We start from the raw sequence: 25192 nt of genomic DNA, 5'->3' as shown, positions 1-25192 counted from the left end.
CGTACGGGGCATAAGAGATCAGCTTCATGTTAATAATCCCATAAATGTAAGTTAAGCAATGCCTCAACTGACAGCTCTCCTTTGCCTTACTAATACTACCTATGCCCAATACAGCAATACCCCTGGGCCACGGATGGGTGCCGTTCCGTGGCCTGTTGCCGATAGGGCTGCATAGCAGGAGGTGAGCGGCGACCGCGGTCCTCTCGCCTCCTGCTGTGAAGCCATGCCTGTGTGTCCTCTCCCGCCTCCTCCGCCCACCCAGCCGATTAGGTCATTCAATCAGCAGGGGGTGGGAGGAGCTCTCCATTCCCATCTGTAGCTTCTCCCAGCCTTTGATGATTATGACATTGTTGGGTGGGCGGGGGAGCCAGGTTAGGATGCAGACTGATCTCAGCCTCAGCCCTGTGCAGGGAGGTAGAGACCAGAATAGGGAGGAGAGGAAAGTTGGGGGGGGCACTGTGATGGGCAGACAGCGGTGGCACTGTGATGGAGGAGGCTGTGATTGCCAGGAGCACTGTAGTATTAAGGGCACTACACTGTAATCATTAGAGTGCCCCTTTACAGTGCGGTCAACTTTATATCACAGTGCCCCCCTTTACAGAGCAGTCCCTGTTACATTAATGTAAAGTGGACTGTACTGTAAAGGGGCACTGTGATATAAAGGGGACTGCAATGTATTGTAAAGGGGGGCTGTGATGTGAAGGAAAACTGAGGACACTGACATAAAAAGGGGGGGGGGGGGGGACTGTGCTGTAAAAGGGGGGCTGAGGCATCTTGTTGGACTTATCTCATGGTATGGCCGCAGTTTTTACAAAGTAGCTTTACTTCAGCTTATGTATTTTCTCATCCTACGTTCAGTCTCAGTTGCTCAAGTTTTTAAATCCATGTAATGCAAGAGGTTAAATGTGGACTTTTCCTTTAAAATTTCCTTTCATGCAGCAATTTCTCACCATTGAAAACCCCCAACTGGCTCTGCAAATCGATGTCGGACCAAGAAAGTGGCAACAGCTTCAGCAACCTATAAGAAAGAGAGAAAAGAGCAAGATGAATGTGCTGCGGCATGCTTTGGGCATTCCACAAACATATTATAAAACTGAAATGACCAGGGACAGGCATCTTTTTGTCAAATTGAACTCTATTGTTAAAGCTGAAGTTTAAAGTGGTTATAAAGGCACAAGGTTTTTTACCTTCATGCATTCTATGCATGAAGGTAGAGCTGCACGATCGTTAAAAGGTCGCGATTTAGATTCAACCCCCCCTCACAATCTTAACCTGACATTTCCTCCATTCTACATGACAAGTGCAGAGCTGCTCAGAGCTGTCAAAAAAAAAAAAAAAAAAAAAAAAAAGCCCAACATTCCTCAGTGCTGGGAGATAGAGAAGGGAAGAGATACAAAGTATCTCTCGGTTCTTTTACATCAAAGGAATGAACTAAACTGACCTCATTTACGCACAAAGACCAAACCTTTTTCTGACACTTGTTGCTTTCTGCTAGAAAATTACTTGGAACCCCCAATACACACATATATATATACACATACATACATACATACACACACACACACACACACATTTTTTTAGCAGAGACCCTAGAGAATAAAATGGCGGTTGTTGCAATATTTCAAGCCACACTGTATTTGCGCAGTGGTATTTCAAACACATTTTTTTGTCGGGGACCCTGCAAGAGGTAGAAGCCGGAGCGGGCCCCGGAGAAGAGGAGGATCGGGGCTGCTCTTTGCAAAACCACTACCTACACAGAGCAGGTAAGTAGAACATGTTTGTAATTTAAACAAAAAAGAAAAAGAAGGCTTTGTTATCAGTTTAATCTACTTTATATTTTGCTTTCTTCAATATCCTAACAACATTTTTTATACTAAAACCCTTCACAGCCTGTCACTAGCATAGGGAGGTGACACAATGGATCATTGGGTGGTGATACATACACTTTATGGTCAAAGGTTTGTAGACACCTGACCATCACAACTATATATGCTTGTTGGATATTCCATTTTAAAACCCATGGCCATTGATATGGAGTTGGTATCCACTCCTCTGGGTAGAATTTTTATTAGATTTTGAAGTGTGTCCCTGGAAACTGGTATCCATTCAATCAACATTTGCAAAGTCAGGTACTGATGTTGGACAAGAAGATTTGACTCAAAATCGCAATTCCCATTCACCCTAAAAGGTGTTTAGTAGGGTTGAGGTCAGGGCTCTGTGCAGTACACTCGAGTACCTACACACCAAACCCTGTCTTTATGAAGCTGGCTGTGTACACAGGGTATACAGTCATGCTGAAAGAGACCTTCCCCAAAACGGTTACCACAAAGTTGACAGAGCAGAAATGGTCTAAAATATCTTTGTATGGTGTAATGCCCTTCACTGAACACACTTGTACTAATTTGGAGGGTCCACACAGTTTTAGCCATAAAGTAGGTGTGATGGTCCAGTGTAAACAAAACTTTTGGCCATTTAGTGTTTATAGCCAAAGCTCGTTTGGCTGTACTCCTGTGACCCGTTTTCAGCAGACAGCGGGTTGAAGCCCTGCTGACATCACAGAGCCGTTCCAGGCAAGATTGCAACAAGGAATCTACCCACATGTCTGGACCGACACCCGGCTCAGCCCCTCAGCAAGCCGCTGAGAGCCTGAGCCGGCCGCTCCCGCCCCCTCCACAGCCGAGCGCTCCAGTGAGCACAGGGGTAGGCGGGGGGGCAGAGCAGACAGCAGTGACTGACAGTTACCAGCTCTCTGCTCAGGGAACACTGAGAAGCGAGCGATTGGCGGTGTTTGGTCGCCAGTGTTAAGTTTGGAAGCAAATTTCGATTTAGTTTTAGTCTTAGGACTAAAATGGCATTTTAGTTTTAGTCCCATTTTAGTCTTCTGCAGTTGTTTTAGTTGTATTTAGTCATCTAAAATCTCCAGTACACTTTAGTCAACTAAAACTAATTTTAGTTATCTAAAATCTAATGGGTGTAGTTAAATTGTATTGCATTATTTAAGCATTTCTCTACAATTTCCAAACTCATTATATACGGCTGGAGTGAAAAATCAAATATTTTAATTATGGTATTGAGGTATGAACATGCACTACAGACCAGTGCTAATTTTGACGTCAAATTTCAATTTAGTTTTAGTCTTATGCCGCGTACACACGGTCGGACTTTCCGATGGGAAACATTCGATGTGAGCTTGTTGTCGGAAAGTCCAACCGTGTGTACGGTCCATCGAACATTTGCTGTTGGAATTTCCGCGCACAAATGTTTGAGAGCAGGTTCTCAAATTTTCCACCAACTTCACTTTGTTGTCAGAAATTCCGATCGTGTGTACACAAGTCTGTCACACAAAAGTTCACGCATGCTCAGAATCAAGCAGAAGGAGCCGCACTGGCTATTGAACTTCTTTTCTCAGCTCGTCGTACATCTTGTATGTCACCGCGTTCTCATGTTCGGAATTTTGGGCCAACATTTGTGTGACCGTGTGTATGCAAGACAAGTTTAAGCCAACAACCTTCGGAAAAAACAAAACAAAACAAAACACGGTTTTGTTGTTGGAAAGTCCGATCATGTGTGCGCGGCATAAGTCTTTTGACTAAAATGCCATTTTAGTTTTAGTCATATTTTAGTCATCTCAATTGTTTTAGTTTTATTCGTATTTTAGTCGGTTTTAGTAGATGAAATTAACACTGTTGGTCGCTCAGTGTTGGAGCTGGCGGAGGGGACAGATGCAGCATCAGACCAATGGCATCATCCATCTAGGGAAGTATGATTCTTAAAAAAAAAAAAAACAAAAAAAAAACAAAAAAAAACCCTGTACTTCTCTTTTAAGGAATACTTCCAGGCATTGGTATGTTATACTTAGTTACATGGGTCCAGCTTGGACCAATGTAAATATGTATATACCATACCTATACACGGAAGAAAAAAAAAAAGTCCTTAGTCCAATACTCAAAGCAGCGCTCCAATCTAATAAATTAAATATGACCAGCATTCACACGCTGCTCACATTTCATTTGATTGGCGCGCTGCTTTGAGTATCGGAACTTAAGTCTATATGGACTAAGGACTTTTTTTACTTCTGTGTATATTTATGTTTTATTTAAGCAGCTGCTTTTATGTACATAGACTTACATTTCTCTATCGATCGATCTATTCCTACATATATGTTTGGGGAACTTCATTTTTTCCTGAGCACTGCAATTAGGCCTTTTTAGACACTGAGATTATTACTATAACCGATTGACGCCCCAGGAAATCCCAAATAGATAACGCTACTTCAGTGATCTCCACTAGCCTCCGAGTCCCACGCCGAATGACTGCTCTCCTGCGTTGTGAACACAGGAGGTTGGCCACATGGCACCATTCAAACAGACAATGCTTTGCATTTTCTGAGCAAAGTCAAAGCGTGCTTAAAGCGTGATATCACTGCCCCCACATCAGAGAATGCTTTGCCCTCATTCAGAAAATGCAAACGATTCTTTGCATATACACAGTGCATCGGGCTGGCTGCTCAACACCCGGAATCTAGTGGAGATCACTGGAGCAGCAAAATCTTCTACATCGATTTACAACTTCCAGGGGCATCAACCAGATGGTATAGTATGGTATACTAAAACCAAAAGGCCAAAAACGATTATGCTTTTGCTGGTTACTTACTTTATCTGGGGCATCTTCATGTACAGCATGACCGCACTGTGGGAGGACCTGCATCTGGAACTTTCCTGTTGGGAGAACAAACAAGATGTTGTAAACACATTTTCATTTTAGAGAGTGAGGGGAAAAGTTGCAAACGATGTCAGATTTGAACTGCTGCCTGCGTCCCGCTGGGGAGATTACCCCTCATTTCCTGTCTTGATGACAGATGTGTGTTCAGTTTATGTTTACAAGGAGGGCTGTGGAAGGGGCTGTAGTAACCACAGAGCAAACTAAAGTGGGTCTTTCATGAATACCTCACATCATCCATTAGAATTACTTATTGTATATGAGCAATAAATAAGACCCCAACAATGGCTGCCCATAAATTGCATACATTCTCGAAGCTGATACATGTTCTTTAGCCTCTTATTTTGCAATTATACGATGTAGCCCATGTACCGCCGCACCTCAACGTTTGATAGTGGGGAGGAGAATATATTTAGTGTGTGATGAAGCCTTTGAGCTCAAGTGTCATATGAAAAAATCCCCAGCTGCTGTTTAACCACTTCAGTCCCGAAGTGGTTAAAATTTAGAAAAAAAAAAAAAAAATGGAACCCTGGAATGGAAATTACATGATATCACTCTAGTCCTCCAAAGCCATAGGGGTGATCAAAGAAGAGCTAGGCTTTGATCACCTCTGGTACCAGCCAGCCACACAGTCCAATCAGTAAAAATGGTAAGGCCGAGAAACACCAGCGAGTACTGTGTGTGTGTGTGTGTGTGTGTGTGTGTGTGTGTGTGTGTGTGTGTGTGTGTGTGTGTGTGTGTGTGTGTACTGGTTACGTCACCTCCTGCCACTTCTGAAAGCGTTACAGCGACTCATGAAATGCTCAGAATGCTTTCATGAAAAAGCCAGCCGCCAACTGAAAAAAAAAAAAAAAAAAAAAAAAAAAAAAAAAGGGGGGTGGGGGGGTGGGGGTTATGGCTGATATCTCCAGCCATAACCCCGGTAAAGCACTTCAAAGCCGCACCCTATGTATATGTTCCGTGGTCTTGAAATGATTAATATATGACCTGCCTTAGGGAACTAACCATTCCAATAACAGCTGAATAGCAATGCCGGCTCTGTGCTGAAAATCACGTTATAATGGATGGTCGGCACAGTGGTGTAGTGGGTAGCACTCTTGCCTAGCAGCAAAAAGGGTCGCCGGTTTGAATCCCACCAAACACTACCTGCCTGGAGTTTGCATGGTCTCCCTGTGCCTGCGCGGGTTTCCTCCCACACTCCAAAGACATGCTGGTAGGTTAATTGGCTTCTGTCTAAATTGGCCCTAGTATATGAATGAGTTGTGGACCTTATATTGTAAGCTCCTTGAGGGTAGGGACCGATGTGAATGTACAATGTATATGTAAAGCACTGCGTAAATTGACGGCGCTATAGGAGTACCTTAAATAATAATAATAATAATAATAATAATAATAATAATAATAATAAATAATGGTGATGGGGGGGATCCCCAAGTAATATCTTAAAATAGAATTTCACCCTTGAATAAAATGATGAAAATGTATAAAAAAAAATAGCTGCATAACACATGTACCTTGATAAACATATAGCACCAATTTTTGACATCCGTCCACACTCTGATTACCCAGCAATTAGAACTGGAAACTGTCAGCCATTTCAGAACACCACCATGCAACACTGAGTTGCATGGTGTCTCTTCTTAGGCCTGGTTCATGCCTATGCAGGCTGCAGATTCCAGGTGCATTTTTCAATATATGTTTTTGGTCCATTGAAGTCTATGGAACCAAAAACCAAAAAAAAAGTCCCTGGCCCCTTCCATAAAATGCACATATGTGAACATAACCCATAGGAAATCATGGTAAATGGACTGTAGTGTGTCTCTGCAAAACTGAAAATGTGCTTAAAAAAAAAAAAATGCATAGGTGTGAACCAGGCATTAATGGCTGGCAGTTTCCAGTGCTGTTTGTTGGACAACTGGAGCCCCAGCACACATCAAACAAGGCGCTATGCCTTTATCAAGCTTCAAAAAAAATACAAGGCTATTGATTTGTAGATATAGATTAGAGAGCCGAGTAACATTCTTACCCTGCATCTGTCCTATTGTGAGGTCTTTATCCAGTCTGTCAACTCCTAAAAGAAGGTCAAACAAGATAAATGAACACAAACCATCTGAAGATATTGCTTACAGAACTGACAGCAGAGAATGGAGAGTGGACCATACCATGCACAGTGTGGGGGTTTGTTTACCTGCCAGGAGGAGCTGTTTTGGGATTGGACAGCTGAGGAAGAGGTTGGAGAGCCCTCGGAACCAGCCGTCCCAATATTTCTCCGTTTTGGACAACTCAATTCTCCAGGTATAAGGACGCTCTTTCTTGGTCTAAAAGGTGAAAGTTTTAGAAAAATTAAGCAATATGGAAGCTGAAAGGTGACATGCTCTATACACACACGCTGATAAATGAACACTGACCATGGACATCATAAGACATGTCGACAGGCAAAGATATATAAATTTGCTATGGTTGTATCTGATTGACCAGTGCTTACTTATCAAAACCAGTACAGTCAAATTTGATGCCTGTTCATGTTCAGCCCATGAAGAGGAGTAGAGGGGGTACAATGCACACCCTCAATGCTGGCTTATAAGGAGGGGGAAAAAAAAACCCAACAGAAACCTTGCTGGCCGCTATTACCTTAATTGAGCCTCAAAGCAGTGTCTGTGACCTGGAAACACTACATTTACCAGATTAGAAGGCGGTAATCTACAGTCTATTATAGGACCCTTAAAGCGTTACTAAACCCAGGACCCTGCATTCACTATATCTGGTCTCCCACAGTACACAGAACATGGAAATGCAATGATTTTAGTAAATATAAACGGATAAATACCTTTCCTCATCAGCAGTATGTAGCAGTCTTGTGACTTCTATTAGTGTCTGGTTAAAGCGGAGTTCCACCCAAAAAATGGAACTTCCGCTTTTCCAATCCCCCCCCCCCCTGCGGTGTCACATTTGGCACCTTTTGGGGGGGAGGGGGGAGCAGATACCTGTCTAATCCAGGTATTTGCTCCCACTTCCAGCGAAAGATCGCCGCAGTATCTGCGGCAATCTACGCCATGTCTGGCCCCTCCCTCCCCCCCCCCCCCCCCGCTGTCTTCCGGGATACACACAGGTCCCAGAAGACAGCAGGGACCACTCAGAATAAGCAGCGCCACTCGCGCATGCACAGTAGGGAACCAGGCTGTGAAGCCACAAGGCTTCACTTCCCGATTCCCTTACTGAAGATGCCGCCGCCTGCACCCGGGAGCCGAGGGACGGGTCGGCTTCAGGTGAGGACATCGCGGGCGCCCTGGGCAGGTAAGTGTCCTTATTTTAAAAGTCAGCAGCTACAGTATTTGTAGCTGCTGACTTATTTTTTTTTTCCAGGCAGAACGCCGCTTCAAAGCTTGTAGGATGAGTTTTCATTCTCCTCTGATTGTCCCAAGAGGCTGCAGGACCCCTGACACTCTGGCCCTGTGCCAATCAGCACTGTCTAGACAATCACATGCACTCTCCCAAGAAAAAAACAAAAACAAAACCTCTCTAGCAATATACACCAAACTGAGCATGTGCAGAGTGCCCCAAGGCTCCTTATTATCAGCAGATGGGTTGGGGACAGTGGAAAAAGGGGAGGATCAGAGAAGACAGGATCAAACAGCCGTTTTACACAATGCAGAGGATTAACTCCTTAGGTTCCACAGCAAGTATAACAAGCATGCTTTACTGCATATACAGACTGATTTTACTGTTGTGGGTTTAGTAACACTTTAAATACCTTATCCAACATGCAGGATAGCGGTTTCTCACATTAACATAAAGTATTACACAGGGGAAATTTAAAAGGGGATATCAGTCTTCAGATCCCCAGTGCCACCATCTTGGCTGTAAGAGGCCGGCTGCGACTTCCTATTGTTTCACAGCCACCTCCCCACTGTGCATGTGCAAAATGCGGTGCACTTTCAGACTGGTCCCGCAGCCTCCTAGGACATGTGGGACTTCTGCATGTCTCACCTAGGCAAGAAATGCAGAAGCAGGAGCAGGTACCTGTCAGAAAAAAGGTACCTGCTCAGAGGAAAAAAAAAAAAAAAAAAAAAAAAAAAAAAAAAAAAAAAAAGGACGACTTTGGTAGGCCACATATCATACCTTCATCTCCACTCCCGATCTATGGGGCATATTACTAAAGGCAAGTAGACTGTGCACTTTTCAAAAGTGCAGTTGCACTCTGCAAGTGCAGTTGTTGCAGAGCTTAGTAAATGAGGTAAAGCTTCACTTCGCAAAGAATACCCAATCACGTGCAAAGAAAAAAAAAAAAAAAAACAGCATTATTGCTTGCTCATGATTGGATAATGGAAGTCAGCAGAACTTCTGCTCATTTACTAAGCTCTGGAGCAACTGCCTAACTAGTCTATTTTTCTTTAATAAATCAACCCTATCTCTTTTACTTTCCTTGTGTTGAGACAGATGCACACCTTGACTACCTTATAGCCCTGGAATCAAGAACCCAACTACTACTCTGCCTCTTGGGTTTAGATGCTGTGTGAACCACTGCCATCAGTCTCTGATCTAGAATCTTCTCACCAGGATCACTCAGACATTTCCCCACCAACTAGAGTCAAAACAATGGAGGAAGAAATACCCCAACACTTCTATCTACCTCAGTATCATCCTCCTTCTTCCTCTTATTAATGGAGTGTCCTCCATTGTCTTCCTCATCCTCCTCCTCCTCCTCTTCTTCGATGATACCTTCTACTATAGCTTTGGGTGCCTCAGGACTTGAGTCTTCTTCACATCTATGGAGCAGAGAGGTTCTCCAAATGAATACAATTCAGGAAAAAACTGCAGGGCTCCAGACAGATGTTTCAGCTCAATACTCACTGCTTGATCTGTCCAGCCATGGAGACCCGGGCTGAGTCCGGATTCCTGATCTGACCGCTCTTCACACTACGGAAATCAAAGGGCAATTATTCTAAAGATTTGTGTTATGCGATCTATACAGGCATTAAAAATGCACTAAATCAAAAGGTTTATGCATTTCTAAAGTCACTTTATTTTCAAGTAGGAATTTGCATTTTTTTGCAACATTGATAAAGAAAACTGAAACTACTAGTAATCACCGACCTCCATTCTATGGCATTCTCCAGCGATTTGAAGGTTTTGGGGCGGCTGCGGAGAAAGTTCTGCATACTATTTAGTGCATCCATGGCTGTGCCTGGAAGACAAATGTGAAGTAGAAAAAAAGAAAAAAAAAGAGCAAGTAATTAAAAAATTGGACTGCACGTGTCTGCTAATGAACAGTAGACGTTGTAAAACACATTGGTTGCATTATGCATTCAATCAGAAATCGTTTACTGCAGCCAGTTTATTTCAAAAAGCTGACTTTTATTGGTTGCTATGGCTTGTTGGTGTCCTCTCACCTCCAGTCTTCTGGAAGGAACTTCTGCAGAGCCCAAGTGAAGTATGCCAAAAACAGGATGTGACAAACAATGCAATGTACGTTTCTGCAGTTTTAAAACACCCGAGGCACCTCGAGGGCCGGGATGAGGGATAGGCAGGAGAGGCAACGGCCTTGGCCACTTCAGCAGGAAGGGGACACAAAAATGGCTGGAAATGCAACCAAGACCATCTTTTCATATAGGCACACCTGGGACCTGCCCAGGGGCCCCAGGAACATGGAGGGCCCCTTCAGTCTCCCCCACCCCTTCCAGCCGGGGGTTATCATTGTGGCGGGTAAGGAAAATAACTGGAATTGACCTTGTGTGGCTCTCATTACAGCAGCTGAAATCCAGGAGAGCCACACAAGATCCGTTGCAGTAATTTCCCCCACTCGCCGCAATGATCACCACCTACTGTTCACATCCGATTCCCCCCGCTGCCCCCGGTACAGATTATTCACAGACTCTGTTCATTCATAACTGAAGCATAGCAAACTATGTTTACTATGCGTCGGTATATTAACCACTTTAAGACCGCCCACCGCACATATACTGCGGCAGGGCGGCTCGATTGCGTGAAATGGCATACCTGTATGTAGTTTAACGCAATAGATACTGTGGGCAAGTGCCTGATGCATGCCACAGGAGCGCACGTGGGTCTGGTGGACTCTATGTCCGCTGGCCACCCGCGATCGCTGCACAGAGAGGCAGAACGGGGGGGGATCTGCCTATGTAAACAAGGCGGACCTCTGTTCTGACAGGGGACAACATGGAGATCTGCTATTCCTAGTCATCAGGAACAGCGATCTCTGTGTTTTCACAGAAGGCCCATCCCCACACAGTTAGAACACACCCAGGGAACACAGTTATAACCCCTTGATCGCCCCCTAGTGTTAACCCCTTCCCTGCCAGTGTCATTTACACATTGATCAGTGCATTTTTTTTTTTTTTTTTTTTTTTTTTTAGCACCAATCACTGTAATAATGTCACTGGTGCCCAAAAAGTGTCACTTAGGGTCAGATTTGTCTGACGCAATCCAGCTAAAAAAAGCAGATCGCCACCATTACCAGTAAAAATATAAAAAAAAAAAAAAAGTCAATAAATCTTTTCCCTATTTTGTAGTCGTTATAACTTTTGCGTAAACCAATCAATATACGCTTATTGCAATTTTTTTTACCAAAAATATGTAGGAGAATACATATTGGCCTAAATTGATGAAGAAATTTGTTTTTATTTATATAAATTTTTTTTTGGATATCTATTATAGTAGAAAGTAAAACATTTTTTTTTTTTTCTCTTCAACATGTGTCGCTTATTTTTTGTTTAGAGCACAAAAAATAAGAACCGCAGAGGTGATCAAACGCCACCAAAAGAAAGCTCTATTTGTGGGAAAAAAAAAAAAAGGACAAAAATTTAATTTGGGTACAGCGACGCACGACCGCGCAATTGTCAGTTAAAGCGACGCAGTGCGGTATCGCAAAAAGTGGCCCGGTTATTAAGGGGGCAAATCCTTCCGAGGCTGAAGTGGTTAATGAAAAAGGAGCCTCCATCTCCTGTTCGTTCATCTGCAGGGCAGCTGAGGCTGCAGAAAGGAACTGAGGAATTGTATTTTCTCAGTCCCTTTCTTGGTCTCAAAAGTGAGATTTCAGGGGTCTGTTTAAACTCTCGATAGCTCACCAAAGACCCCCCACATCCGCGTTTTTGTGTAAAAGAAGGAGAAAGAAGAAAGAAGGAAAAAAGAAAGAAGGAAAAAAGAAAGAAGGAAAAAAGAAAGAAGGAAAAAAGAAAGAAGGAAAAAAGAAAGAAGGAAAAAAGAAAGAAGGAAAAAAGAAAGAACACATTATGTATAGATCTCAGACAAAAAATTATAAATCAGACTATGTAGCATAATTTAGCCACACCCACCATCTCCCTGCTAGGGGCCCCAGTGAAATTCTTAGCCTAGGGCCCCATGATGCCATCAAGATAGCACTGAATGCAACCTATGCTTCTAAAGTAGTTCACAATTCACAGGGAAGAGGAGAAGGTGGCGGAGAAGGGGTGGGGGGTGCTAAAGGACCTTGTCCTGACACAAGGCACCACTGACCTGTTTTAATATATTATCTGCTATGCGCACACATCTCCAGAAAGAGGGGTTCTGCAAAAGATGTTCTAACACACACACACACACCTCCATGCTGCAGCTGCCCCACATTAGTTCTGTGAGAACTGAGCAATCACACGACTGCTGATCGCTCAGGAGCAGCGACTGTCAGTCACTCTTCTCCTCTCCACTCTGCCCCTCCAGAACTCAGAGCACCTGGCAGGGGAGGGGTGGGCACGGCTGGCTCTCAGCCATGCACCAAAAAGGTGGAGTCAGCTGTCATTCAGACAGCCTGGTGGACCCCGACATTATTGTTGGGATCCTTCAAGAGCCTAGCGCAGCTCTTCTCCATCAGCCAGCTTTCGGTGGACTCTGGGTCACAGGAGGACAAAAGTAACACTACTCCTGTGACCCTCTAAGAGAACTATGGCCAAAAAAAGCTTTGGCCATACTTGAATGTAACCCCTAAATTTAAAGTTGGAGTTGGAGTTTGTCCTTCCTTGTGCATACAAGAAAATAATTACCATCTGTAATATTGTGCCAATAACTGGTGATCCTGAGAGTCCACCTTCTTGGTTCATTCTCATCAAGGCCAGGAAGCAGCACCATCTAGGGTTGCCATCTGTCCAGGATTTACCCGGACAGTTCGGGTTTTGAATCATGTGTCCGGGGTTCCAGGTCACCACCTGAAATCTCAGACACATTATTTAGACCGGATGTGGCTCCCCAAGTAACCAATATAGTCACACGCAAATCTGTTGCCGTCCTGGAGCTGCGGGCGGCTGTCTGGGGGCAGGTTTGGCATCACTGAAGGGTGGGGCGATGATGACAGCAAGAGCAATTTGGCCACACCCACTGTTCGCCACATTACTACTCTCCTTGAGGCACCCAAATACGTTCCAGCTCTTTTATAATCCTATAGGGTTTAGTGCGAAAATAAAAAAAATAATTGCCCTGTGCCGCTAAAGTGTTCGGGTTTGGCTTGAAGAAAAGGTGGCATCCCTAGCACCATCCCAGCATAGTCAGGTTGCACCTTTTCATCCAGCTTAGGAGATACAGTGCTGATGCATGGTGTGCCTGTACTCCTGTGGGCAGATTCCTGCCAAGTCATTCCTTCCAACACTGAGCTTTTATCAACTACAGCAGCTCAACATTCTCCACCTGTCAATAAAAAGAGAACATTGTTCTGGCCTGAAAACCAAATTAAAGTGGAACTTCACAAAAACAACCTGATGCTGGGCTCTCCTGCCGTTATGTGTAATCTGTTTATTAAGGCGTTATATGTTTACTGTTATAATGTGTATCTGTGTTTGCCTATCCTGTCTAGGTGTGAAGTGTCTTTCTCCAATTGTGTGCCTCCTAGGTGTGAATTCCCATTGTTTATTGAGTCGCCTATTGTTTCTGTCTGTTTGCTAATCCTTCTGGAGAATCATACAGGACGTGATCAGTCTTGTGTCAACTTTACCTCTTTACCTAACCATTGTGGGAGCTTAACTCAATGTGTAATATTTGTTTTTGTTATTCAGGTGGTGACTGTCCTATTTTTGAAGTGTATAAAAACCTGTTTCTGTTTAATAAAGTTATTCCTTTGATTTTACCTCAACATCTTGTCTGCGTACAATGCTTGGGGTAAAAGGCTGGTATTAGCTATTGGTCTGCATGAAGGTTTTGGATGGCAGGAGGCACTATTTGGCGGAAGCACCCAGTCGGGTGGTGCCAGGCAGTCCGTCACACTCACCTTCTACAACATCGATCATACAGAGTCCCAGCAAACTTGGCACGAGATTAGCAGCTGCAGTGTGCACTGCGATAGCGCCACCCATGCTGTGGCCAATCAGCATAATAGGAGGGGGCAGGTCCCCATACAGGAGTTCCACCACATTCCCGATGTCCCTGTTCAAACACAATGCCAAATCAACAAAAAGAAGTGTTGGTTTAGGATCTCAGAAAACAGAAAAATACAAATGCATCACATTTCATCCAAATGCTACTTAAGCAAAGCCTAAAGCCCAACAAACTCTGCACACAAAAAATAAAAAAATAAAAATAAAAAACCCTTGCAGTGGGGCCCACTTGCACTACAACGGTTAAAGCTGTAGTAAACTGCTGGTGGTTAAAAAAAAAAAAATCCTGCAAGGCAATGTCATATGGTGCTGGTATGCATCGCACACTAGCACATTATGAGACACTTACCTTAGAACGAAGTCCTCCAGCGCCGCAATGTCACCGCTGAGATGGCTGACATCTTCTCCTGGTCTTCCTTCCCGGTCCATGGCCTCAGACTACATGAGTGGCCAGGGGTGCAATGACATCACCACCGTTTCTGCCACCGGCTCTGAAGGTCTGGCCCTGTAAGCAAGACTTTTAGAGCGCATGCGCCAATGATGTCATCGGCTGCATGCACTCTGAATATCTCCTAAACTGTGCAAGTTTAGGAGATATTCACTGTACCTACAGGTAAGCCTTATTACAGGCTTACAGTATCTCACAAAAGTAGTATAGCCTAGTCTGCAACCCCCTAGACAAAATTTCTATTTTACCATCAAAGTGTGGAAGGGCCCACTGCAACAATATTTTTTTTATTTTTTTGCCTTGAGTTGGGCTTTAATCCTTATTTGGAGCCATTTTTTTATTTAACTCACACATATTGAAATGCACATTTGCACATAAACACACACTTTAAACCACAAAACACTATATATTTTATGACACGCTGTAAAATAAAATAATGACAGTTGTAGTTTTTTGTAGTTACATATTACACTGTCAAATCTATAGATTTAGTTAAAAAAAAAAAAAAAAAAAAAAAACCCACTCAAGTTGATTTAATGCACACAAACACGGTAGAATGCCCAACTTTTGGTAAAATATGAGATTGCGTCAAGTCAAAGGATACCAAGTAGGCCAAGCCTTAAAATTGCATGTGCCTGCAAAGCTGTGAAAAACTACGATACCCAAAATGTCCATAGATGGCGCTTTAAAAAGCCTTTACAGGTTATCATTTTAGAGTTAACAGTGGATGCCTTGTATGTACTAGCATAGTGCAGGTCACAAGTTCTCTTTAAGGAGACATCAGAGTCCTATTAGACCAGGGGTGTCCAAACTTTTGAAAAGAGGAGGACCACTTAAGCGACTTGGTAACGGGTTTCAGGCCACAATGAGTGAAGCGGGCAGATGACAGGTCGGCGCCCACCCTGCATATACAGAACGGACACGGCCCGCTCTACTCTATGGGATCTCCGATACAATCCGCCCATACGGAAGGGGACAGATCCCCCCTTCTGTTTTGGTGGGTATAAACGTACACAAGTCCACCATAGCGGTGAATGGAGGGTCCAATTGGGTTTGCTTAAAAAACAGAAACGGCGGACGCGATCATGTGAATGGGGCCTAAGGCTGCTATCGCACTTATGCGCTGTGCGGTTTACCCGCACCTGCGGCTTTCCTGCAGGAAAGCTGTGCTTTGCCATAAACTACTATTATATCCTGCAGGTGTGGTGCACTTTCTAAAAGTGCACTAAACCCGCAGGTAATAACAGAAGTCTATGGCTCAATGCAGGTAGCCCTCAGGTGTACTGCGCTGCATTTACAGGCCTTAAAGTGAAACTAATACCAAGTAAAAAAAAAAAAAAAGAAGGACGGGTAGGGGATCTGTTCCTCATCCATCTGGCGGATTGGAGGACAGTCCACTGTAAATGGACAGGCGGATCGTTTACATACAACTGTCCATAGAGGAGTGCAGGCTATTTCTGTGTCTCCGCTCTGCATAAGCGGAGCAGACATGGACCAGCCACCCGCCTCTCAACGGGGATCAGCGGACAGATTCCCCGCTGCTGAGCAGGCAGACGCCAACAGAGCCCGCCCCATGTGAAAGGGGAAAAACTTTGGCAAACATATTTATTAAAATAATGGGGGGGGGGGGGGTTAAATGCCTTGCCCCTATTGCAGATGTTCCCCCCACTTCCTGTCTGGTGTGAAACTAAAGGTCTCCCAGACAGTAGGTTATTGGGACTCCAGATAGCAGTAAAAAACTGACAGGGGTTCTAATCCTTCTATACTGTATCCAAAACTAGAAAACAAACTTGGGAGAACATACACTTTAAACCTTCATTACTTACTAGAAAAGGTCTGTGAAATGTGCCTCGTGATTGTGCTCTGCTTAAAGCTGAACTCCGGGCACAAAAAACATCATTTAAACATATGCCTTATGCAAACACAGTTGTTACCTTGTGAAAGTAGCAGCACCAGTCTCACTATACTGTACGCAGTGCATCCGGAAAGTTACATTGAAAAAAAACAAAAAAGTCCAACCCATGTGTGATATTATATGTCCGTATTACATTGTATATCCCTGTATGTTGTGGTCGTTCAGGCGCTTATCTAATAGTTTTCTTGAAGCTATCAATGCTCCCCGCTGAGACCACCGCCTGTGGAAGGGAATTCCACATCCTTGCTGCTTTTACAGTAAAGAACCCTCTACATAGTTTAAGGTTAAACCTCTTTTCTTCTAATTTTAATGAGTGGCCACGAGTTTTGTTAAACTCCCTTCCGAAAAATAGTTTTATCCCTATTATGGGGTCACCTGTACTGTATTTGTATATTGAAATCGTATCCCCTCAAGCGTCTCTTCTCCAGAGAGAATAAGTTCAGTGCTCGCAACCTTTCTTCATAACTAAGATCCTCCAGACCCTTTATTAGCTTTGTTGCCCTTCTTTGTACTATCTCCATTTCTAGTACATCCTTCCTGAGGACTGGTGCCCAGAACTGGACAGTATACTCCAGGTGCAGCTGGAACAGAGTCTTGCAGAGTGGGAGAATTATCATTTTATCTCTGGAATTAATTCCCTTTTTAATGCCAACATTCTGTTTGCTTTGTTAGCAGCAGCTTGGCATTGCATGCCATTGCTGAGCCTATCATCTACTAGGACCCCCAGGTCCTTTTCCATCCTAGATTCCCCCAGAGGTTCTCCCCCCAGTGTATAGATTGCATTCATATTTTTGCCACCCAAATGCATTATTTTAAATTTTTCTACATTGAACCTCATTTGGCATGTAGTTGCCCACTCCATTCATTTGTTAAGATCTTTTTGCAAGGTTTCCACATCCTGCGGAGAAGTTATTGCCCTGCTTAGCTTAGTATCATCTGCAAATACAGAGATTGAACTGTTTATCCCATCCTCCAGATCGTTTATGAACAAATTAAATAGGATTGGTCCCAGCACAGAACCCTGGGGAACCCCACTACCCACCCCTGATCATTCCGAGTACTCCCCATTTATCACCACCCTCTGAACTTGCCCTTGTAGCCAGTTTTCAATCCATGTACTCACCCTATGGTACATGCCAACGCACCTTATTTTGTACAGTAAACGTTTATGGGGAACTGTGTCAAATGCTTTTGCAAAATCCAGATACACCACGTCTACGGGCCTTCCTTTATCTAGATGGCAACTCACCTCCTCATAAAAGGTTAAAAGATTGGTTTGACAAGAACGATTCTTCATGAATCCATGCTGATTACTGCTAATGATAGCGTTCTCATTACTAAAATCTTCTATATAGTCCCTCATCTCCTCCAAGAGTTTACATACTATTGATGTTAGGCTAACTGGTCTGTAATTCCCAGGGATGTATTTTGGGCCCTTTTTAAATATTGGTGCTACATTGGCTTTTCTCCAATCAGCTGGTACCATTCCAGTCAGTAGACTGTCAGTAAAAATCAGGAACAACAGTCTGGAAATTACTTGACTGAGTTCCCCAAGTACCCTCGGATGAAAGCCATCAGGTCACAGTGATTTATTAATGTTAAGTTTCCCAAGTCTAATTTTAATTCTGTCCTCTGTTAACCATGGAGGTGCTTCCTGTGATGTGTCATAAGGATATACACTGCAGTTTTGGTTACTGAAGCCCCACCGATTCCATCATGAAAACTGAGGAGAAGAATAAATTCAATACCTTCGCCATCTCCCCATCCTTTGTAACCAGATGTCCTTCATTCTTTATGGGGTCACATTTCCACATTTTGTTATGTTATAGCCTTAATCTAAAATGGATTGAATTCGTTATTTTCCCCCAAATTCTACAAACAATACAAAGTTAGTTTGAAATCTTTGCAAACTTATTAAAAATAAAAAAAAAATAAAAAAACCCAGGTACGTAAGCATCACAGCCTTTGTCATGACACTCAAAATTGAGCTCAGGTGCATCCTGTTTCCACTGCTCATCCTTGAGATGTTTCTACAACTTGATTGGCGTCCACCTGTGGTAATATCAGTTGATTGGACATGATTTGGAAAGGCACACACCTGTCTATATAAGGTCCCACAGTTAACAGTGTATGTCAGAGCACAAACCAAGCCATGAAGTCCAAGGAATTGTCTGTAGACCTTGGGGACAGGATTGTATGGAGGCACAGATCTGGGGAAGGGTACAGGAAATTTCTGCAGCATTAAAGGTCCCAATGAGCACAGTGGTCTCCATCAACCATAAATGGAAGAAGTTTGGAACCACCGGGACTCTTCCTAGAGCGGTCACTCTGACAGAGCTCCAGTGTTTCTCTGTGGAGAGAGGAGAACCTTCCAGAAGAACAACCATCTCTGCAGCACTCCACCAATCAGGCCCGTATGGTAGAGTGGCCAGACGGAAGCCACTCCTAAGTAAAGGGCACATGACAGCCAGCCTGGAGTTTGCCAAAAGGCACCTGAAGGACTCTCAGACCATGAGAAACAAAAATTCTCTGGTCTGATGAAACAAATATTGAACTCTTTGTCCTGAATGGCAAGCGTCATGACTGGAGGAAACCAGGCACTGCTCATCGCCTGGCTAATACCATCCCTACAGTGAAGCATGGTGGTGGCAGCATCATGCTGTGGGAAGGTTTTTCAGTGGCAGAAACTGCTAGAATAGTCAGGATAAAGGGAAAAAAAAAAATGAATGCAGCAATGAACAGAGACATCCTTGATGAAAACCTGCTCCAGAGCGCTCTGGACCTCAGACTGGGGTGAAGGTTCATTTTCTAACAGGACAACGACCATAAGCACACAGCCAAGATAACATAGGAGTGGCTACAGGACAACTCTGTGAATGTCCTTGAGTAAACCCAGCCAGAGCCCAGACTTGAACCCAATTGAACATCTCTGGAGAGATCTGAAAATGGCTGTGCACCGACGCTCCCCATTCAACCTGATGGAGCTGGAGAGGTCCTGCAAAGAAGAATGGGAGAAACTGCCCAAAAATAGGTGTGCCAAGCTTGTAGCATCATACTCAAAAAGACTTGAGGTTGTAATTGGTGCCAAAGGTGCTTCACCAAAGTATTGAGCAAAGGCTGTGGAGACTTATGTACATGGGATTTTTTTTTCGTTTTTTATTTTTAATAAATTTGCAAAGATGTCAAACAAACTTCTTTCAGGTTGTCATTATGGGGTATTGGTTGTAGAATTTTGAGGAAAATTATGAATTTAATCCATTTTGGAATAAGGCTGTAACATAGCAAAATGTGGAAAAAATTAAGCGCTGTGAATACTTTCTGGATGCAATGTACCTGTACAGGGAGCAGTGCTGTGGAAGGGGCCCAGTAGGCCCCACCTACTACAGGCTGCCTGCAAAAAGTTACAGGAGGGGGTGGAGACAAGACCAGTCAGCCATCACAAGGAGAGAGCGCAGCAGTGACTGGTCTATATATCAGAAAGCTCCTGCACATAAGAAAAGTTTCACACTGGATTCTGTACAAATCAGGATGAAATACACAAAGCACACCAGGATTCAAGAAGAATACATGTGCCTTTTGTATTAATTTGCCTATGCTGGCGTTCAGCTTTAACAAAAGGGCCAAAGATGGGGGATGTGGCAGCACACAGTCTCCATCTATGGTCCAACTTGCTGCAGGGTGATATACAGTGCCTTGAAAAAGTATTCATACCCCTTGAAATTTTCCACGTTTTGTCATGTTACAACCAAAAACGTAAATGTATTTTATTGGGATTTTATGTGATAGACCAACACAAAGTGGCACATAATTGTGAGATGGAAGGAAAATTATAAATGGTTTTCAATTTTTTTTTTACAAATAAATATGTAAGAAGCCCTCTTTACTCCGATACCCCCAACTAAAATCTAGTGGAACCAATTGTCTTCTGAAGTCACCCAATTAGTAAATAGAGTCCACCTGTGTGTAATTTAATCTCAGTATAAATACAGCTGTTCTGTGAAGCCCTCGAAGGTTTGTTAGAGAACCTTAGTGAACAAACAGCATCATGAAGCCCAAGGAACACACCAGACAGGTCAGGGATAAAGTTGTGGAGAAGTTTAACTTCTTCAGATCCGCGCTATAGCTGAATGACTGCAAGAGCACGGATCTGCTTTGCCGGGAGTATGTATATTGACTTTCTCCCCTTTGCAGGCTCGCCACGCCCCTCTGAAGAGCACGCGCTCTGATCACCCGAGTCAATGAGACTCGGGTGATCACAGATCCGAGTAAGGGGCCGATCCTGGCCCCTTACCACGTGATCAGCTGTCAGCCAATGACATCTGATCCCATGATGTAAACAGAAGATCGGTAATAGTTTTTTCTTTCTTCTCACGCTGTCTGTGAGAAGAAATAAAGCTGATCACCGACTGTTTGAAGGGACATCGGTTCCGAAGAGTAACAGCCTGTTATGTGCCCACCAGTACCGCCTGCCAGTGCCACAAATCAGTGCCCACAGTACAAAAGTGCCAGCAATCAGTGCCACCTATTAATGCCCATCAGTGCTGCCTATCAGTGTCACCTACCAGTGCCGGTCACTGCCACACAGTGCCCAGTGCCACCTATTAGTGCCCCTCAGTGTCGCCTTATCAGTGCCCATCAGTGTCAGCAAAATGTAATAACAAAATATAAAACGGTTTTGTATTTTTTTTTTTAATTCGGTCTTTAATTTTTTTAACAAGAAATAAAAAAAAAAAAAAAAAAAAAAAAACTCAGAGGTGATCAAATACCACCAAAAGAAAGCTCTGTTTGTGGGGAAAAAAAATAAAAATGTAATTTGGATACAGTGTTGTATGACCGCTCAATTGTCATGCAAAGAGTGACAGAGCTGAAAGCTGAAAATTGGTCTGGGCAGGAGGGGGGTTTAGGTGCCCAGTAAGCAAGTGGTTAAAGCAGGGTTAGGTTATAAAAAATATCCCAAGCTTTGAACATCTCACGGAGCTCTGTTCAATCCATCATCGGAAAACGGAAAGAGTATGACACAACTACAAACCTACCAAGACATGGCCATCCACCTAAACTGACAGGCCGGGCAAGGAGAGCATTCATCAGAGAAGAGACAAGAGGCCCATGGTAACTCTGGAGGAGCTGCAGAGATCCACAGCTCAGGTGGGAGAATCTGTCCACAGGACAACTATTAGTCGTGTTCTCCACAAATCTGGCCTTTATGGAAGAGTGGCAAGAAGAAAGACATTGTTGAAAGAAAGACATAAGAAGTCTCATTTGCAGTTTGCGAGAAGCCATGTGGGGGACACAGCAAACATGTGGAAGAAGGTGCTCTGATTAGATGAGACCAAAATGTAACTTTTTGGCCTAAAAACAAAATTATATGTGTGGTGGAAAACCACTGCACATCACCCTGAACACAACATCCCCACTGTGAAACATGATGGTGGCAGCATCAAGTTGTGGGGATGCTTTTGTTCAGCAGGGACAGGGAAGCTGGTCAGAGTTGATGGGAAGATGGATGGAGCCAAATACAGGACAATCTTAGAAGAAAATCTGTTAAGAGTCTGCAAAAGACTTGAGACTGGGGCGGAGGTTCACCTTCCAGCAGGACAACGACCCTAAACATACAGCCAGAGCTACAATGGAATGGTTTCGTTTAAAGCATATTCATGTGTTAGAATGGCCCAGTCAAAGTCCAGACCTAAATCCAATTGAGAATCTGTGGCAAGACTTGAAAATTGCTATTCACAGACGCTCTCTATTCAATCTGACAGAGCTTGAGCTATTTTGTAAAGAAGAAGAATGGGCAAAAATGTCCCTCTCTAGATGTACAAAGCTGGTAGAAACATCCCCAAAAAGACTTGCAGCTGTAATTGCAGTGAAAGGAGGTTCTACAAAGTATTGACTCCGGGGGGCTGAATACAAATGTACCCCCACACTTTTCACATATTTATTTGTAAAAAACATTTTGAAAACCATTTATCATTTTCCTTCCACTTCACAATTATGTGCCACTTTGTGTTGGTCTATCACATAAAATCCCAATAAAATACATTTACATTTTTGGTTGTAACATAAAAAAAAAAAAAAAAAGTGGAAAATTTCAAGGGGTATGAATACTTTTTCAAGGCACTGTATATGCCATTACAGCTACAGATCCCAGTGGTCATTCCTTCAATGCAGGTCAGAAACCAACAAAATACATCCCATAAGCATTTGACAGCTTGAACGAGACCAGTGCTTCACCTTTCTTAATGCATCTCTAAGACACAATGGGGGAAAAAAAAAAAAACAGAAGTGGAGGGAAAATGGGGGGGTGTCCATAGCAGCCAACATGGTACAACAGTGTATTAGAGAGGAACCTGGACACCTACTTTGCCATGGTTTCAGCAGAAAGGTCTTCTGTGTTCCGAACTTTTGTTTCGCCTGTAGAGAAAAAAAAAAAAAAAAACAAGTGAACGCAATTTCCCAATTCTGATAGTGTGTAAGGTGCTACTGTACGGGGTCAGTTGTGGTTCATCATTAGGAATTGTATCTATGGACTGCTAGTCACATTTAAAAGAAAGGCCTCCTTCACACAGGTAAGTCAGCCATGATGTGCAAGCATCTTGTGAAAAACTGCAGCCAGGAGCCCAGGTGTGTGCAGACAGTCACCATCAGGAAACCTATACAAAACAGTGACAGGCTGACAGTGGCCGCAGCTATCCCCTAGTGTTCATAAGTAACTGCACAGGGAGCGATGACCTGTGGTTAGGTACAGACGATCGTCCTTGGACACAAGCTGCTTGCACCCAGGGGCAATCATTTTTGCCTGATCACAGGCATTCACTCCAAGTGCGATTATATTCGAACACTGACAGACATCTATACCTGTCATTGCTTTATACAGGCTTCCCCATCTGTGGCCGTCTACACACTCCTGGGCTCCCAGCTGGAGTTTTCCCACAAGATATTTGCTGCACCACAGCAGATTTAGCCATGTGAATGAGGCCTTAGTCTACTAAAAGCTGATATTCGTGTTCCTTGGTTTAACCCTTTCATGACTAAGCCTATTTTTGAAATTTGGTGTTTACAAGTTAAAATCCTTTTTTTTTTTTTGCTAGAAAATTACTTAGAGCCCCCAAACATTATATATATATATATATATATATATATATATATATATATATATATATATATATATATATATATATATATATATATATATATATATATATAGCAGAGAATTTAGAGAATAAAATGGCGATTGTTGCAATATTTTATGTCACACGGCATTTGTGCAGCAGTGTTTTAAACGCAACTTTTTGGGAAAAGGGACACTTTCATGAATTTTAAAAAAACCAAACAGTAAAGTTACCCCAATTTTTTTGTATAATGTGAAAAATAATAATGTGCCGAGTAAATGGATACCAAACATGTCACGCTTTATATTTGCACGCACTCGTGGAATGGCGACAAACTACAGTACCTAAAAATCTCCATAGGCGACACTTTAAATTTTTTTTGCGGTTACCAGGTTAGAGTTACAGAGGAGGTCTAGGGCTAGAATTATTGCTCTCGCTCTGACGATCGCAGCGATACCGCATATGTGTGATTTGAACACCATTTACATATGCGGGCGCGACTTCCGTATGCGTTTTCTTTGCTGCGCAAGCTGACGGGACGCTTTGAAATTTCTTTTTTTCCTTATTTTTATATTTATAAATTGTGTTTTAATAAAAAAAAAATTTTTTGATCACTTTTATTGCTGTCACAAGGAATGTAAACATCCCTTGTGACAGTAATAGGCGGTGACAGTTACTCTTTATGGAGGGATCGGGGGTCTAAAAGACCCCCGATTCCCTCCTTTGCACTTCAAAGTATTCAGATCGCCGAAAACGGCGATTCTGAATACTGTATATCTTTTTTAAAACCGGCGTCATTGGCAGCCAAGTAAACGGGAAACGACGTCATGACGTCGCTTCCATGTTTACGATTAGAAGGCTAGAACAAAGCCGCTCAAGGCTTCGTTCCAGTCCGTCCCTAGCCGCCGGAGGCGGCGGATTGTTGATCGGGCCTCCCGGTGAAACAGGAGCCCTGGTAAAAGCAGCGGGAGGGGTGGGGCGTCCCCTCCCGCTCCTCCGGTATAACAGCTGAGCGGCTTTTAGCCACATTGGTTGTTATAACTGGATAGCCGATCGCCGGCTCTAAAAAACAGTACCGGGATAATGCCTGCAGCTGCGGGCATTATCCCGGTATAACCCCGAAAAGCCGAGTACGCACATCTTCATAAGCTCGGCGGGAAGGGGTTCATTTTGCTCTTATACTGTCATGGTACATTTTCCCTGGCATACCTATAAAGTAACAATTCAGTCTTCTGAATGTCTTGCTGGCAGACAGCATAGTCAGGTCTGGTACAGCTACTGCAGACATACAAGGACGCCACACCCACTCCCAGCTTGGCGAACTGACAAGAAAAGAGAATCAGCATCCTGATGTGGTCATCCCCTGCTCTTTCCTTTAGTCACCGCTTTAACTGCTGCACAGTGACTGGATTCTAGTGCTGGCCCTGCCTCTCCCAGAGTTTTGCTGTGCAAGGAATTGCAGAAAAATAAACTCTTTAGATTATTTTTAGGATAAGTGCAAAGTGGATTTGCCTTTCGTAAATAACCCCCAATGTGTGTAAAAATAACTGCCTTGGAATGCAGCGTAAACATTTGGTCCTAATGTGGTAGAAAAGTGTCTGAATCTGTATTTAAACCAGAGAGGATAGGCAACCTCATCATTCCAGCTGTGGTGAAACTATAAGGC

The 25192-nt window shown here is 43.4% G+C and overlaps 1 protein-coding gene across 2 annotated transcripts in view; it reads right to left on the bottom strand.

Moving 5' to 3' along the window:
* The window catches only part of PPME1 (protein phosphatase methylesterase 1), a 51191-nt gene that overhangs the window by 6557 nt on the left and 19442 nt on the right, over window positions 1-25192 (bottom strand). For both annotated transcript variants that reach the window (XM_073612801.1, XM_073612802.1), the window contains exons 6-14: window positions 22777-22828; window positions 13949-14103; window positions 9814-9904; window positions 9571-9636; window positions 9350-9485; window positions 6908-7037; window positions 6746-6790; window positions 4654-4718; window positions 951-1018 (exon numbers count right to left, since the gene is read on the bottom strand). In XM_073612801.1, the coding sequence (XP_073468902.1) occupies window positions 951-1018; window positions 4654-4718; window positions 6746-6790; window positions 6908-7037; window positions 9350-9485; window positions 9571-9636; window positions 9814-9904; window positions 13949-14103; window positions 22777-22828 (808 nt within the window). The remainder of the gene's footprint in view (window positions 1-950; window positions 1019-4653; window positions 4719-6745; window positions 6791-6907; window positions 7038-9349; window positions 9486-9570; window positions 9637-9813; window positions 9905-13948; window positions 14104-22776; window positions 22829-25192) is intronic.

This window comes from Aquarana catesbeiana, linkage group LG02 (genome assembly GCF_042186555.1).
Source record: "Aquarana catesbeiana isolate 2022-GZ linkage group LG02, ASM4218655v1, whole genome shotgun sequence".
Taxonomy (NCBI): Eukaryota; Metazoa; Chordata; class Amphibia; order Anura; family Ranidae; genus Aquarana; species Aquarana catesbeiana.
Note: the sequence above shows the minus strand (reverse complement) of the source record. Positions and strands in the feature narration are given on the sequence as shown.